At 40.7% G+C, this 17,048-nt stretch overlaps 1 protein-coding gene across 10 annotated transcripts in view; it reads right to left on the bottom strand.

The window, feature by feature from the left end:
- The window catches only part of KALRN (kalirin RhoGEF kinase), a 712,406-nt gene that overhangs the window by 246,530 nt on the left and 448,828 nt on the right, over window positions 1–17,048 (bottom strand). For 6 of the 10 annotated variants that reach the window (XM_058662003.1, XM_058661996.1, XM_058661993.1 and 3 more), the window contains exons 16-19: window positions 15,300–15,419; window positions 9,008–9,226; window positions 5,981–6,130; window positions 3,614–3,728 (exon numbers count right to left, since the gene is read on the bottom strand). In XM_058662003.1, coding sequence (XP_058517986.1) covers window positions 3,614–3,728; window positions 5,981–6,130; window positions 9,008–9,226; window positions 15,300–15,419 — 604 coding nt within the window. The remainder of the gene's footprint in view (window positions 1–3,613; window positions 3,729–5,980; window positions 6,131–9,007; window positions 9,227–15,299; window positions 15,420–17,048) is intronic. The other 4 variants (XM_058662002.1, XM_058662004.1, XM_058661992.1 and 1 more) reach the window with 1 other exon arrangement.

Raw genomic sequence — 17,048 nt, 5'->3', positions numbered from 1 at the left:
CTGTAAGAGACCTAGGGAAACAGCCTCTGGAGCTTACTGAGCATGGACAGACTCTGATGGGCCCCTGGGATGGTCCGGAGGGATTGCTGGAAGAGAGACAGGAGGTGAGCATGGAGAGGGGCTGGTGCAGCTGCATGGACAGCCCATGCCATAAGCCACATACTCAGTCCTGCACAAGAACCTCCATGTAAAAACTTCTAAACAGTGGGCACAGGGAAGCCATGTCAGAATCAGGTCTGCCTCTAGTTTTTAGGTCCAGATTTCTGTCTCATTCAAGGAGTCACCAGCCACATGGATAGGGTTATCAAGGATTTTATACAGTTTGCTCTGTGCTTGAAGCAAACAATATCTTTCACAATTCTCCTGGTGGTTCCCACTATCAATAAAATACACAATAATGGCATAATTGATATTTATTAAGTCACTCACTATGTGACAGGTACTTATTTTTACTATACCCAGGATACATCACACCATTATTAGCTCATTGTACAGATGAGGAAACTGAGTGTTAGGAAAACTGTTAACTTGCTCACGGTCATTCAGATAGGAAGGGGCAGAATTCAGATTTGGGTCTGGTCTGTTAGTCTTCAGAGCCTGCATTCTTAGTCACCTTGGAATCCAGTTTACTAGGGCATAAAGCACACTTAACCAAGCTTAACAAAGTTGACATAACCCACATCACAGACCTATACTTTAGAGATTTCTGTTGATTTTTCATGCACTTTGCATTCCCCCTTCCCCCTCACCAATGGCCCAGCTCTGAGGACAGTTCCCTCAGGCTAAGAGTGTTTACAAGTCCCCATTAGGCATCCCTGCTTGTTTTATTCCTTTATCTTATAACTTTCTGTTTTTTTTGGAGTTAATTGGTATGGTATTGAGTGACTAATATGTTAGAAAATGCAAGTTCTTAAACTCATCCTGTGACTACTTCATTGACATTTCAAGTTTAGTTTATACTCATCCGGCTGCTATACACCTTAAAATGGTTATAGGGTATTATCCAGCTGTCTTGTGTCTATTTTGATTTTTGTATTTAGCAGTTTATAGTATTGAAGAATTTAGGATAGTCCAAATAGGCTTATAGCTCTAACAAGGTGTATGTTAACGATTGGGGCACAGAACAGTTTTAGGAGGGGGTGTGCAGAAAAATCTTCAATATCTTGGTGAGGAGTAACTAATCTTTGTGTCCTACCTAGTAAGGTATGTGTGAGTCCAAGCTGAGCATTTCCTGTTTGTTCTAAGCTTTCCTTATTAATCTCTGACTATCTAATTTAATTTTTTGTGGGGACCCTCCGGAGCGACCCTGATGGTCACGCAAGAGAGGGTGGGGATCCAAAGTTGGAACTAAGTAAGGAAAAGAGAAAGCTCCCCTCCTGAGGCCCAAAGGAAGTTTACTCTTCTTCTGTTTCTGAGGACCGCTCAAGGCTCCCGGCTGTTATTCCAATGAGATTAGATCCTGTGAGGAAGGATCTGGGCTTCTTCCATCCCATGTGGGAGTTCTGAAAGGTAGTGGATGACCTCATAGTTCTTGGCCTACGAGGGCATTCCAATAGCTTTTTATTCTTTAAGAGTCAAAGTGTATTGCTTCCTCACTCTCTAATTGACCTTTGGCTCATTCATGTGACTTTGGGAAACTGGTTAACAGATATGACACAAGTAAGGGCTTTTGTTGACTTGGTCTGTCCTCTGGCACCCCTGCCATCACCCTTGCAAGAACTTCTGGGTATCAACTTCCCCTTTAACCTAAGACTCAAAATGAACACATGTGGAGCAAATAAGACCATACCTGTAGTGAAGGAGCCAAGCCAGACAGCTGAATCACAATTGAATTGCTGAACCCAGACATGACAGCCAATCCACAACCATGTAGCCACTCATACATCAAATTCTTGCAGTTGTATGTTTCTGATTTTTTTGGGTTGCTATGCAATAGTTGCTCTCATAATAAAAACCTTTGTGGTACTGACTTTGGGCCCAGGCAGCAGGATGAAAAGGAAACATGCATAGAAGAGACCAGAATGGACTATAAATCCCTGCCCAGGTGGAAGCTTCTTCCACTGATTACGGATGGAGTGAGAACCTATTTTCTTTGGTTTCTATATACCCTGGTCAGAATTTTACTCATTGTAGCTCCCTCTGCAAGAATAAACAGAAATCAAGACAAAACAAGAACAAAGGTTTCAGGGGTTATTTTTCTCTTTGAAAGCTCTCACAAGGGTAACAACCTGTCCTTGTTCCCAAGAATCATGCATCTCTGCTCTTCCTGAGGGCCTGCCACTCTTCAGGAAACACAGGCGTAGGTGGCCTCACCCAGGCTGCCAACTTGAACTGGAAGTCAGGGAACCTGCTCTGAAATGTGTAGGAGGAGAGGGTGACATCAGGCCAGCCACCCACAGGGTCCCTCAATCAAACACAGAACAGCACATCTGGAGAAGAAGTCCTGCTACCTTCTTCTCTGTGAGGAACTTTGACTCTTGAATTCTTTCCAGGGGTCTCTGATCTACACAACTCTTGAGTTCTCTGATAAGGGAACAGAAGCTCCTGCCAGAGCAGACACGTATCCTGACTCCCACAGTGTCTCCAAGTCTGTCCTAGCCTTGTTCCCAGTCAGTGCAGTTTCCTTCCCCAGCTTTGGCCTCTAGGTGGGATTTTTCTGCTTTGTCCTGATGACATCTGTTAAACTCTTCACTTACTCTAAGGTTAATTTGTGCATGGTCATAGCAATTCTACAAATAATAGGCAAATTTTAAAGGCCATTTTTTATATCATCACAGACTTTGTAAAACTCAGAGACATATTAAGAACGATCTAGAATAGACTTACCTAAATTTTATGTGCACCCACCTCACCTCATTGGTGGATGAGTGGTAAGGCTCTCAAAAAATGCATTTTCCGACACTGTATGTTGGTGGGGGGTGGAGGAGAGTCTGTATTTCTTTTTTTTTAATTTTTTTTTTTTAGAGAGTCTGTATTTCTTATAAGCTCCAAGGTGTTGGCAAAACTGCTGGTCTGGGAATTACATTCTGAATAGTAAGGGTTTAGACAAGCTCCTCTTTTTAAAACAAAAAGACTAAAGTGCTTAAAAGCTTAAGCAATAAATGACAGCTGTAGGATTAGTACGTGGTGTTATGATCCTCAGTCAATGTCTTCTTCCCAGGCTCTAAGATATCCTAGCCTTGTGCTGTTCCATTTGTTAGCCATGAGCTACTCTGGTTATTTCCATTTAAATCAAGTAATACTAAAGGTAAAAATTTAGTTAGTTAATTGCATTAACTACACTTCATGTGCTCAATTGCTCAATAGCCACGAGTGCCTAGTGGTTATTATGCTGTACTGTAGATATAGGCCAGCCATTTCCATGATTTCAAAAGTTCTATCAGGCAGTATGGTTTTAGATTGTAATGCAGATAAAAGGGTTTGGTCTGTTAACAAACTGAGCATGAATCACCACAGTCCACACCATCCCACAATCTCCTTTTTCTGCCCCAAGAAGAAGACTGAGAATAGCTGAGATTGCATGGAGACCAGGTATGCAGCCTACGGCAGAGAGGGACTGGCCTCGGGTCATGCTGCTGCCTGTGGCCTGTGGCCCAGCAGGTCTCTCACTGACCTTTCACTTGCTGCTCTGGTCCCCGGGTGTGGCTGGCGACACTGGGCATGCTGACATTGTTCCTGTGGATGTACTTGAGAAACACCTCAGCATTCCGCCGTGCCAGGGTGCAGGCCTGAGGGAAACAAAGTTGTGAGGTGGGTATATGCAAGCCAAGTGATGGGGATTCTGGAGGAACCTAGAGGGAAAAGAACTGTGGAGATCACTCCTGCCTCATGGATGCCCTCATTCCAGTGTAAGAGGCTTGTTGGTCTGAGCCTTCCTTGTCAAGTAAAGGACTACCCAAACCTCTCCCCTGTTGATCTCAGAGGAAACCCAGCAACCAGCTGTACCCTGACTGTCTCCATGTTGATCTGGCATTACTGATGTTCATTCTTGGGCTGGCTCTCTTCTGCCACCAGAGATGTCTCTTCTGTGACCACTCATGTAAGCTCAGGAGGTATAAATTCACTTTAACATTAGCTTCATTTAGACTTGAGCAAGCAAATCTGGTAAACACATTTATTAACCACATTTTTGAAATCTAAATGAAAATTTTCAACATTTTGCAAACTTATTTGCCTTTCCATCAAGTCTTCCTAGCCTAAATACACTAACTAGCATTCTATTGTTGGGACATAATGATCTACACAAAGTATGAGTCACATGAACTGTGATGGCCAACAGGGCAGGTCATATTTCACTTGTTAGGAACAGAGATGAAGAAGAGTGAAGTGCCAAAAGGGCAGGTACAGGAACAACTTAGCTCCAGAATCTAGGTCTACTGAGAATATTTCTAGTTTCCTTGAAGCCATCAGAGTTACTGGATTTTTCTAATGAAAAGCAAACTGATCATTCTCCTGTAAGTAATAAATGCTAGTGTACTAATCTTTAACATATATAGCTTTCAATATTAAATGATCTGTTAGCTAAAACTATTAAATTTTAAAACTTATACTTTGCTTCTGATCCTGAAAATTACATAACTGAAATGATTACATAAATAATATGCTGTATAACTATAAAGCTACATGATTTTATTATTATATAAAAATTAGCAAAAAAGGGCTTTGGATCTCTGCTAAAAGTCGGCTGGGATCCATGGACTCTGAGACTCATAAACGTGGCTGCTTGATGGTGGTCTGATGCTAAGAAATTTAAAACGGATCAATTAGCACACAGAAATGCGGGGCTGCACATTCTATCTGTTGGGCACGTATTTCCCACAGCAATAGAGATTTGCTCTCTGAGGCTTTAGGAGCACAGGGAAAACACCAGGCCAGAGAGGGCTCTTGTTTTCCTTCTCTAAAGGAAACATTTTCCTTTAATTTTATGAAGAAGTATCTTGATACCTTTATTTAAAAGCTTTAATGTACTTTACTTAAATCCCTTTGTTTTACACTTCATTTCATAATGGGGAAGGTTTTCTAAATTATCTTCAGCCTGTACAGCAGAATTTCTCTATGATGATATTAGTATGAGCTCATCGCTAACGGTTCTGAGCAATCCCAGTGTAGATACTAGAGAGCTGTAAGGAGGACAGGGGAGGACATTCTACAAAAAGAATATAAATAAGGCTTGAAGAGTTGGTCAAGTAGGGAAAATCCCTAATAAAGAAAGCTAATTATGGAATTATATAAATTGAGTGGCAACATGTCAAGATCTAAAAATTCTCTTATGCAATTCAGAAACCTCAGAGGCGGCAGAACAAAAACCGAGAAATTTAAGAGCAAATGGTGCCTTCAGATAAGCTTGATTGGAAAGACTACGATGAAGATCAAAGGCTGGAAAGCAGCTCTCAGCCCTTTCCCATATCCCCAGGCAGCCCATGTCAGCCAGGACTGCACTTCCTGGGAAACCTGGCTTCTAGCAAACTCCCACAAGGGAACTCTTCTATCAGAAGGAGCATTTATGGGTAATTCTTGTTTTTTTTTTATTGGTTACTCTTTTAATTCTTATTTTGAAAACCTTAATTTACTTATTTGAAACGCAGAGAGAAGGCAGAGAGAGAGAAGTATCTTCCATCTACTGGTTCATTCTAGCAATTGGCCACAAAGGCCAGTAGCTGAGTCAGGTCACAACCAGGCACCTGGAACTCCACTTAGGTCTCCCGTGTGGGTAGCAGGGTTCAAGTGTTTAGGCCATCTTCCTCTGATTTCCCAGGTGCATTAGCAGGGAACTGGATAAGAAGTGGAGCAACCTGGATTCAAGTAAGTACTCATATGGGATGCAGTTATTCCAAGCAGTGCCACTCTACAATGCCAGCCCCATTGAATTCTATTTTCTCTCTTTTTGTTTTTAACTGGTCTATTAATCTGAAAGCAGAGAGATACAGAGAGAAAAGAACAAGACTTCAGTCTGAGAGCTCTCATGACAATGTCCTCTGACCTTAAGGAAGGCTTCCTTTTGTTCCAGATGTTTGCTGATGAGTGGAATAACATGGTCAATTTCTGCTGCTGGCCCCAGCTTATCACGTCCACCACACCAGTCCTCATCCCTTCGGTATTCTTGCTCCAAACTCTCCAGAACACTGCACACCTAATGAATCATAGAGGGAAAGACTCAGATAATTACATGGTCAGGACATATTCCCGAGGACCTTCAGCCCACAGAATCTTACACAGGTGATTTTTTATGATTAGCTTAGTTTGTACAGTTAAGAGCATGTAGTGCCCTGGGACATCTAACTGAAATGCATGAGGTAGTAAGAATCTTGGATCTGGAGCTCAGGAGACAGATTACAACTGGAGTTATAGGTTTGGAAATCATCTTCTTGTAGTCAATGGCTGATGGCTGAAGGGCTGATGACATCACCTAGGAATGGTAAATAAGAAGAAAAGGACTAGCATTTTGGAATGTAACCGTTCATATTTTACATACGTATAACCTTATATGACAACCTCGAATAAGGTACAACAGGAAATGAGATGTGGAGAAGCTCTCTAACTTGCCCAATCACCTACCTCTATCCCACAGCTAAGTAGCCACAAGCGCAGGTTACAAATTTCCCTGCTGTGTGATTTATGGGTCCTAAATATTTCCCCTTAGCTGGGGAAAAAAATTCCTAGCTAAAATGTGCTAAAATCCTTCCATAAGGCAATTACATCTCCAGGTCCTCTATTATAAAATGCACATTGCCTTAAATGGGAAAATAAATTTGGGTTAAACTGAAAATAATAGAAAACTTGCAAGTCTCATAAGGCTGACAGGCCACATTAAGTAACTTCATAAATGAACTCAGGAAACAGCAGAAGTATTTTGAAGAAAGTTGGGACAGAAACTTGCTCTGGGTTCTGTAGTACAAGACCCAAGACAGCCTAGTATCAGGAGCAACATATATGGGAGGATGCATCACTTGTGCAGTCATTCCATGTCATGAAGGATGTGCCCTTTAAGAGGCTGTTTGTTGAGTTATGAATCCAGGTGAAGGATGACCTGAAAGATGGTCCAGGCAGCACACCCACACAGCCAGACAGGCCTCCATACTCTGAGAAGTTCTGTGCCTGAACTCCACATGACTTCTTGTGTGCCATCTTCAGCACCACACTTCTTTTTATGCAAACCACAAAAAAGTGCCGCAGGCTTACGTCTTGAAATAAAGCAAATTATAAACATGAAAATGCTTTAAATAAAGGAGTACTTGAGATCTGTCCTATGTTAAGACTGTACTTAGAACAAATCAACTTGGGAGTAAGAAGAAATGAGAAGATTACAAAGTGTAAATCCTCTAATAGGTGAAGAAACAGAAATAGAGAGAGGTAAAGTAACTTTTGGCAAGGTCAAGTGAGGGTTATATTTCCTGTCTATTAAACCAGTGCTCTATCCTTTTCACCACCTTGATTCATCCCAAATGGAAATGTGTGTATGATATTAGACAGGGATTAAACCTCATTTTTTTCCATATGGATTCTAGTTCTCGGGCATTGTTGAAAAGACTTTTGGCTGGGCATCTGTGAGTCGCCTTCTATGACCTCTGTCTCAGCCAGCACCATTCTGTTCTCTTCTGTGTAGCTTTACAGTAAACCTTTACAATAGGTAAGGTAGCTCCTCCAATTTCATTTTTCCTTTTCAAAACCGTCTTGGCTATTCTAAGCTCTTTGCATTTGCATTTCATTTTCATAAACATCTTAGAGCCAAAGTATTGATTTCTATGTAAAAACTGTTGGTGCTTGACTAGGATTGTGTGGAGTCTATAGTTCAACTGGGGGAAGCTCTTTATTATCTTAGTTTGATTCCCTCACTTCTGTGGCTGTCAAAGACATCAGTTCTTTGAAATGACAGGAAGAAAGATTGAGAGAGGTTTGTGCTGGCTTTAGGGCTCTCTGATGGGGAAGTCATATTTGCTCCAAGACAGACTTTCCCATGGTCCCTGTAAGTCAAGCAAATGGAGATATTTCTTTGATTGATTTTTACCAGAGAACAATTCTAATGAGGAAGCTATTATACACAGAAAAAAATTACTCATGCTCTAAGCCCCTATTTCACAAAAAGAATTCCCTAACACTAAGCAAATCATATAAAAAGTCCCTCTTAGCCCTTGTGCATATTGCTGTATGGATGTAATGCTAATAACTTTGCTTTGTAATAATCCAGCTATACGTATTCAGCTATATGTATTTTTCACTGCTATACCATTTTATCAGTTAGGCTCAGAGTTCCCTACATAGAGTTGTGTTTCCTATATTAGACTGGGAGCCCATGAATGAAGTTCTAATAGGTCTCTGAAGCAGTGCATAATGCCTAACTGTAGTAGATAATGTTATTGTTTAGCAAAGATTTATTCTCTCAAATTTATTAAGAGACACTGCTGACTTACTGACATTGGGTTGGACACCTGGCTTATTTCAGCCAACTGGATAGTAAACAACATGATTTAAAGTGAGACTTAAAAATCACTTTTTACTGTAGATTTTGGGCACCTGGCCAAAATTTTTAACTACAAATGTGTTTCAAGAAGTTTCTGGTCAGACAGAATAACAGACATGGCAGAAGATCTAACCTCAGTCTGCAGCTTGAAGCCTAGTTCTACGCCCCAAATATTTAAGCATAAAACAAATGCCTACTGTTGTATAACACTGTGTTTTGAGGTGGTTTGTTATACAACATTATTGTGTCAGTACTGACATTACCCACATCCCTCATTCAGAATAGGCTCTGTTTCTACTTCCACACTTCCATAAGGATTCTGATGAGTTAGAGAAATTTATGAGAAATAAACTGCATAATCTACCACTCCAATAGATGATAAGAAAACCAACTGTGGTGTTTCCACAAATCATTTCCCTATTGTAGGCAGCAGTTAGAACTGAGAACTGGCATCTTGCAGTACTGAAGGAATTGCAAAGTTGCAGTGTGAGATAAGCAACAGCGCTGTGTTCATGGCCATGCCACGTGTGCCATGTCCCTTTCCCTCACCTGTTCAGAGGTTTTGTAAAAGGCCACAGAAGCGTTGACCAGCTTTAACCGGTCTTCCATCTTCAGCATGAGCTGCTGCCAGTGGAGGGCCACCTTCTCAGCACATTCCCGGATGGCGTCGGCATCGTAGTGGCCAGCCTGGAGCAGTGCCTCGGCTTTCTGCTGTACCTGCAGGGCACTCTGGTGCGTCTTCTGCAACGAAGTGGCATGAAAGAGGGACTGGGTACGAGGGGAGGAAAGAGAGGTCCGTGGGAACAACCCAGGCGTGGTATGGGAGGGGGTGGAGTGAGGCGTGAGTGGAAAGATGCAGAAAAGTTAAAGTGTTTTCAATGACTGATCTACTTTGTCATGACCATCAATACATTCATGTTTTTAAAGAATATTAAAAAAAAGGGATATCACACACTTTCTCTTATCATTCAGGACCCTGACTCCTACTCCTTTCCTTTTTATTTGTACCTTTCTATTTGGATTTTAAAGACATTTCTATTTTTGTGGTCAAGAAAATGAAGTTGCATGTAAATCTGCTTCCTGATAGGTTCTTAAATTTGTTTGAAATCTATTCATTAAATTGCTACTCAGTAAATTCTCAAAGGAGGTTATTACTGCAGTTCCCTTTTACAGATAAAGTCATCAAGCATATTTTTAAAAACCCATGTAATAAAAATTTCATGTAACAATGCAATAATTTTAAATAATAACAATCACTTGAAAAGGATTACAGTAGAAGGAATAGATCTGGAAAGTTAATACAATTCAAGAATAATCTCTCCTGTAGTATCTTCATCAAGGGGTGGGGCATTATGTTAGTTAATTCAACTCAATACATAATCCCCACAAACCTGCTAGCTTTTCAACAATATGTATTCATATACACATTTGTAGAAAACTGGTTTTCTTAAAGCTGTCTGATCCAGGCTATATGTGCTTTACACTGTTTGAGCTCACAATTACTGTAGGAGGTCAAGAGGCCATGCTGGAGGACTGGGTAGCACAGAGAGAATGAAATGGGATCCACAAATCCTCTTAGATGAAGTACTTACGCAGATGACCCACACTAGAACGTCAGAGATTATCCACCTGCAGCAGTTAATATTCCTACCTCAACTTCTCGGGTCATCTGAGCCTAGGATTAATTTGGTCTTTTCACTTTTGGGAAAGTATTGCTCAGTTAGTAGTAAACACAGAGAGCTGGATGCAAGAATTTCTGACTTTACAATTCATTTCTGCTGTTCTTCTTGGCCAATAGTGCTGTGACTATTGCCTCCTTAATTTCACCACGCGCCCTCCCCTGATTTCTACCACATTCGCCCTTGGTGCTCATCATAACTGCAGCCTACAACTCCTGCTCATTTTTCCTAGTGTATCAACAACCTATGTCTTCTTTCTGCCCTCTCCTGAATGGCCCTCTGTCTTAGCTATGTTAGCATGATCTCCTGCAACCAGACATTGAGTCAGACTGTATCAGCAGTCAGGCATCTAGTTGCTGAACAAAACCAGAGAAAACTAACAAATGGTTAAAAAATGGTCTACCTGTTTCTGGTTTTCTTTCCTTTTTTTCTGTTTGTTTACTTCTGCCAAGTTCTTATCTATTCCAGTTGACTCTTATCATTCTTTTTTTTGCAGACGACTCCATCATCTTGCATGAAGTATTGCCCTTGAGCTGCTGCAAAGCTCTAACTCTAGTGAGTGGCACTGATTTAGTTGCTCTGTCTGTCTCACCTTAGTATTCTACAAAGAAGTGTTTTGGCAAGATAAGTAATAATCCCAGATAGAGGAGGGGTTCTTGCCTTGCAATGGGAAGGGCTTTCTGACCTGTCACAGTCCCTACCTTCTTCCCAGGCAGCATCTCAAGCTCTACAACTTTTCACGGTCATCTTGCACTTCTGTTGGTGTGCCCTGCCATCTAGAATTGCAATCTTGACATTATTCTTGCCTGTTCATTCTCACTCTCCAATTCCAGCCCTGCCCACCTGGTCTTGCCTTCCATTTTCAAATACATCCAATCCATCCTTTACATCTCTGACAATGACTCTGTATTCTGCGTAACAGGAAGCACTTGCATTAAGTGACTTCTAACATTTTCTACAACTCTTGTTGTTTGCTCTAAATAGCACTCTTCTCAGTTCAAAAGTGCCCAGTGGCTCCTCTATTGATATAACATTAATTCCAAAGTCCGGAACCCCTGACAAAACGATATGAAATCAACTCCTTGACATCATCATCTAGTACTTCCTCACAAAACCCTTTGGAAAACACACCACACCCTTTCATGCCTTTGCTGTCTTCATTCTTCCTTCCCTTCTTGAATGTCCCCACTTTTCCGCACCTGTCTTCAAGCTTTCTTTGGAGAGTTTGCTCAAGCCTGTGTTCCTTCAAGAGGTCTGTGTGAACAGCCTGAGACTCTCATTTAACATTTGGTTGATTCTCCCTAGATTGTGAAACTCTAAAAGCGAAGATGGTTGGCAGAATCTCGTAAATAGCTGTAATTTATTCAACGGTACATTTTGTGCTGAGCTCTGAGCTTGTTCATTTGTTTTCCAGTTCTCCTAATACTATTACAAGACAGATGGTATTCATCCCATTTCACAGGTTAAGAAATTGGAGCTCCTTTGGTTGAGTTGTCCCCAAAATACACAAGTAAAAGAATGAAGATACCAGGAACAGGACTCAGTTTTAATCTATTCCCAAATCCACATTCTTTCTATTATAGCATATCACATCAACTTATCACTAGCAATCAGAACAGTATCTAGTATCTCATTCAGAAGAGTTTGTCAAATGAATATTACTGATGATGATAATGTATGGCCTCTCCTCAATATATAGTTGTCATCATTAACCTGTTAAGCCTTTCTCTGAGAGTGGAGGAATAACCTTGATTTTCCTATAATTTATGCTGTGTAATGAATTTTTCTCCTTACTCTAAAACTCATTATCATTTAATAGCCCTGGGAACCCCATCCTCCATTAATTTCCTAAATGATAAACTCTTATCCGTTGGACATAATCTTTGCTTTGCTAAGCCTAAATCATTACTTTGCATTTATTTCTGCTCTCCATTATCTAATGCTATTGAGTTTTATACAGTTAAATCACAGATTATTAAGGACATTCATATTTAGTAGGAGTACACAGAAGAAAATGGCATCAACCCAGTTGAATTTATTATCCAGTTTTAACTACTTTTTTTCCCCTGGGATAATGCTTATGTTTAAAATGCATAAGAGGATTTCAAATAAAAATGTATTTTAAAATTGAGCTGTTTTTTATGAAGTTCGCAATTCCTGAAGACACAGCAGTAGCATCTTGGGTACTAAACATAATAATCAAGTTCACTTAATACAGTTATGCCTCTTCTAGGTGCTGTGTACAATTCTCCATTCTGTATGACATTGAAGAAGTTTTTCTAGAATAAAGGTTACCTCAAGATGAAAATTCTGACCATCCATAGGAAGACAAAACCTTCAATCTAATGAGACCACATCATCCAGGGCAGGCAGAACTTCTGATGTGCCCAAGACAATAGGCTTATTTTTTAGTTTTTAATTATTTCTTCTTTCACTTTTAGAAGTATCCCAGTTTTAACAAATTATAAGATCACCTGAGATACAGCCCTGTTCTTTATTAGGGCAGAGTTGTGAAACCATACCTCCAATCAGCAATCATTGCAAAGGTTGCTCCCACTGACTTCAGCATGGGTATGTCAGACCAGATGAGTTATCTTTCCGGTGGCTTAAATCCTGCCTACTATGTTTCTCCCCCAAGGCAGAACTTTTCTACTGTGACACAGATAGAAATACAGCCACCCAAAGCAGCAGCTCATGATGGAATTCATCATGCTGGCTATGCCACAGGTCCTGCCTCCCTCCATTCCATGTCTTCCAGGACCTGTTTGCTCTGTCATCTCTTGAGACCATGGACACATACCCTAGAGTAGTCTAGAGTAAGCTATCTCTCAATATCAAATCCAAGAGTGTTCCATCATGTTGTGCCCAGGTAGACACCTGGGACTGACCAGGAGACAGTTAACTCTGAGTGAATTTCTATTCTGTAGAGCAATAGCAGCACGTAATATGAATCAATACAGTACACTCAGTCACGTGGAATATAGCTGTCTCAATAGCCTGGGGAAAGATTTACCTGCTCTTTCTACCAGTTCACTGACATCTCAAGTATATCATGATGCTCATTCTCATTTGCCCAACATTCATTAAATGATTAGCAATTTAATTCCCTGACAGGGTATGTAAATCTTTTTGTTACAGACAAATATGGAGTATGGACAAGTGCTATCTTCTCTGCTTAACAGCCCTCATAGCTTGATGCCATGCCTCTACCCTGATCACCCACCTCTCTCATTGCTGCCTATGCCCACTGGAACATGAGTATTGGATATCTGATTTTGTTAAAGACTTATTTATTTGTATTGGAAAGGAAGATTTATAGAGAGAGGAGAGAAGAGAGAAGGATTTGCCATCCACTGGTTTACTCAGCAAGTGGCCACAACAGCTGGAGCTAAGCCGATTTGAAGCCAGGAGTCAGAGCTTCTTCTGGGTCTCCCATGCAGGTAGAGGTTCCTAAGGCTTTGGGCCATCTTCTACTGCTTCCCCAAGCCACTAGCAGGGAGTTGGATGGGAAGTGGAGCAGCCAGGACATGAACTGGTGCCCATATGAGATCCCGGTGTGTGCAAGGTGAGGATTTTTGAACAGAACCCATTTTGACTTTATAATGAAGAGACCTACCTTTATTGCATACAAACATGCCAGCTCTGGTTAATTCCTTTTTAGAAAATATTTTTGCTCACAGTGTGAATACAATTTACAGGTTATTTTAAAATTGCAAACCTTAGACACAACTTCTGATAACAGTAATATGGTTCCTAAGATTACATCAAGTATATTATAGAAACGTATCATTCATCTTAATGCTATGTTTATACATCCTAGTTCATTTCCGGAATATTAAATGACTGAATTCAATTAATACTAGTTTAAAGATGGCTAGCAGTCAGTTGGATTACTGTGTTCAAATACTTGATGGATCGGATCATTAAAACTTTATTATTATACCATCATTTTGTATAAAAGTCTCATTAGCTATATATATATGGTAGAAGATAACAGCTTTGTGGCTAGCATTGTAGCATTGTGGCTAAAGCTTCCACCTGTAGCACTAGAGTCCTATATACCAGTCCAAGTCCCAGTTGTTTCACTTCTGATCAAGCTGCTTGTTAATGCACCTGGGAAAACAGCAGAGACTAGTCCAAATGCTTGAATCCCTGTACCCACTTGAAGATCTGATTGAAGCTCCTGGCTCTTAGCTCCAGCTTGGCCAGCCCTGGCTATTAAGGTACTTGGGTGGTGAACCAGCAAATGGAAGATCTCTCTGTCTCTACCTCTCTCTGTGTTCCTCTGTCTTTCAAATAAATAAAACACATTTTTAAAAAGGTAACAGCTTCACAGTTATTGGAAATTAGGCCAAATTGTACATCGAACACAATAACCCGTGTCGTTGATGGTGTCTCACTTCATCTTGTTTCCCACTGGTACTGAACTTACTTTATTTTTAGTATAGTTCCCACATCCCATTTCCTACTCTTTCTCTGCCACACTATTGTAAAGCAATCAGCTTAAGTCTCTTTGGGAAGGAGAATGTCCTAGTATAAAGCATAATTAAGGGTATTATTTAAAGTAAGACCAAATTTATATTAGATTATAAGTGGAGCTTTATTTTAAAGTAGGCTTTTTAAAAGTCCCTGTTGGTGAACTTCTTCTGTTTGCAGTTTATTCTTTAAATATGACTTCCGCCAGCTCTGCTGTGCAACAGCTTTTGTTTACAGGCACACTGAAAATGGCATTTGGTGCTACTTGTAGACCAAAGGTTTAAAAATGGGATCCTAATTTACTAATGACGTCTGCACTTGTTTATTCTCCATTCTGAGTGACCCGCTGAGAGTTGTCTCTAACCACTTATCCTTATTTCCACATGGCACAGATTCTCTCATGTGTAAAATCTGCAACATACCAGGAGCAGGAGCCTTAAAGGTGGAAGGTACCAATGAGCAAGAAAGATTCTCAGGTGAAGATGAACACCTGTCTTCTGCTACCAGGCCTCCTCAGCGGCTTGGGCCACTGCATTTGCTTCCTGGGAAACAGGGAGGCTCCCTGAACCAGTTCAGAGTCAAGGTTTCACCACCCAAAAGGACAGCCACACCTCAGGGAGCCATCCTGCCAGAGGCATAGGGCAGAAAGTGTAAGGGAGTGGGATGCAGCCAGATTTGGGTGTTACCTCGATGGCGAGTTGGAACTGCTCGTGCTCACGCTGCAGCTGCTCTGCTTCAGACAAAGAGCTGGCATTGACAAGGCTGGCATTGAGCATGGACTCTCCATTGCGGATCCATCCCAGAACCTAGAGAGTGAGGAAAAGCACACAGCTGAATCAGCTCCTGGAGTCTCCCTGGAGCTGGTGTCTCCTCTGACAGGTGGATGAGTTGGAGAAATCACATTTTTTTCCTTTATAGTAGAGAGGACAGGACAACTAAAATAATGGAAATGGTTATCTCCCCAGTCTTACCCAGCACGTCTTACTTAAGGCACCTGCTTCACTCCCAGCTCCATCTCTATTTCCTCCCTTTGTTCCTCTGTCCCAATATCCTCACACATTTAATTTTAACATTATTTAATCTGGTTGTACTGCATGTATATTTCTGAAATTCCTTATGGGACATAAAGTGGTAAAAATAAATAAATTCCAACTGTTGGGAGTCTTTCTTTTTTAGAAGGCCCACTTTAAATAACAGCTTCTTCTTCAAATCTCCTCTACCTGATTACTCCCAACAGAAGGACTCTCTTCTTTATCTTGCACAACCACACTATTTTTTTATTGTACCACCTTAATGGCTTTCAGCATAGACTGCCTTGTTCAGTTATCACATCCCTAGAATGCAAGCATTTTGAGGTCTGGAGCAACATATTTCCATTATTTTAACTTCATAGAGTGCCTAGCCTAAAACTGCATATCGTTGGTAGGAGGTAGTAATATTTTGAAAGTAGTGTCAAATGCCCAAGCCACACATGAGCAGTAGGTTCAACAGTAGACAAGTTTGAGTTTTCACGGTAAACAACCCAAAGAAAGAAGGATGGAGAAAGAAAATGGGCAAAATAATATGAATAACTCATATACTAGCTCTTCAGAATAAAGGAGAGTAAATTTTAATTGACTTAAATTATTTAGAGGCTATGATTAGGCTGAATATATTTTCTGGGTAGACTGAAGAGTGAGGGAAAGAATTCCCTGCTGGGGAATATTAGGAGAGAAGCAACATCAGGCACTGAGTCCTAGGTAAAATGGAGATAGTAAGGTATCCAGATAACAGAGTGAGTGTAAACAACACAACTAGAAGAGTTAGACTCTGACAATTTACCTGCTGTCTGCCCACAGAACATTCCCTGATGTTTCCTTAATTAAGGAGTTTGAGAGTTTGCTTGGTGAGAACATACAAATTCTGAGATTTCAAGATCAGTAAATACTATCCATCTACTCAAATCAAAGAGAAGACAACGCAATCTGTTTGAGATTTGCTTTCAGACTTGATTTTTTCCTCTCAACTTCCTCTCACTGAACAACTAGAAAATCCCCAAGTGTTGTCCCTGGCTCCATAACTCTCACAGGCATCTCTCCAATGTCATCCATGGGCAGAACATGACTGATGTCTTATTGTGCATGGATAATATGGTGGCATAAATCCCGATTAAGCTGGGCTATTTGGACTCAGATGCTAATTCATGGCCAGTCAGGCAGACTGTGAATGAGATGCCAGTCTGTAAAGCAATTAGTTACAGGAAATGACTGCTGTGAGTGTATGTGTGAAATGCCTATTGTCACTGGAGGACTACGGCTGGCCAGTCAGAGGTGCTAATAAGTTTAAGAAGCTGCCTCTAAGTTTAGATATTTACATTCATAGATTCCATGCCCAATTGCCTCATCTCTTCAGAAAATGCAACCTGTAATGTACATTTTGAACTATTCCCTCTACTG

The sequence above is a fragment of the Ochotona princeps genome, chromosome 3 (assembly GCF_030435755.1).
Source record: "Ochotona princeps isolate mOchPri1 chromosome 3, mOchPri1.hap1, whole genome shotgun sequence".
Classification (NCBI taxonomy): domain Eukaryota; kingdom Metazoa; phylum Chordata; class Mammalia; order Lagomorpha; family Ochotonidae; genus Ochotona; species Ochotona princeps.
The sequence above is the reverse complement of the archived record's forward strand: the minus strand, read 5'-3'. Positions and strand labels throughout refer to the sequence as shown.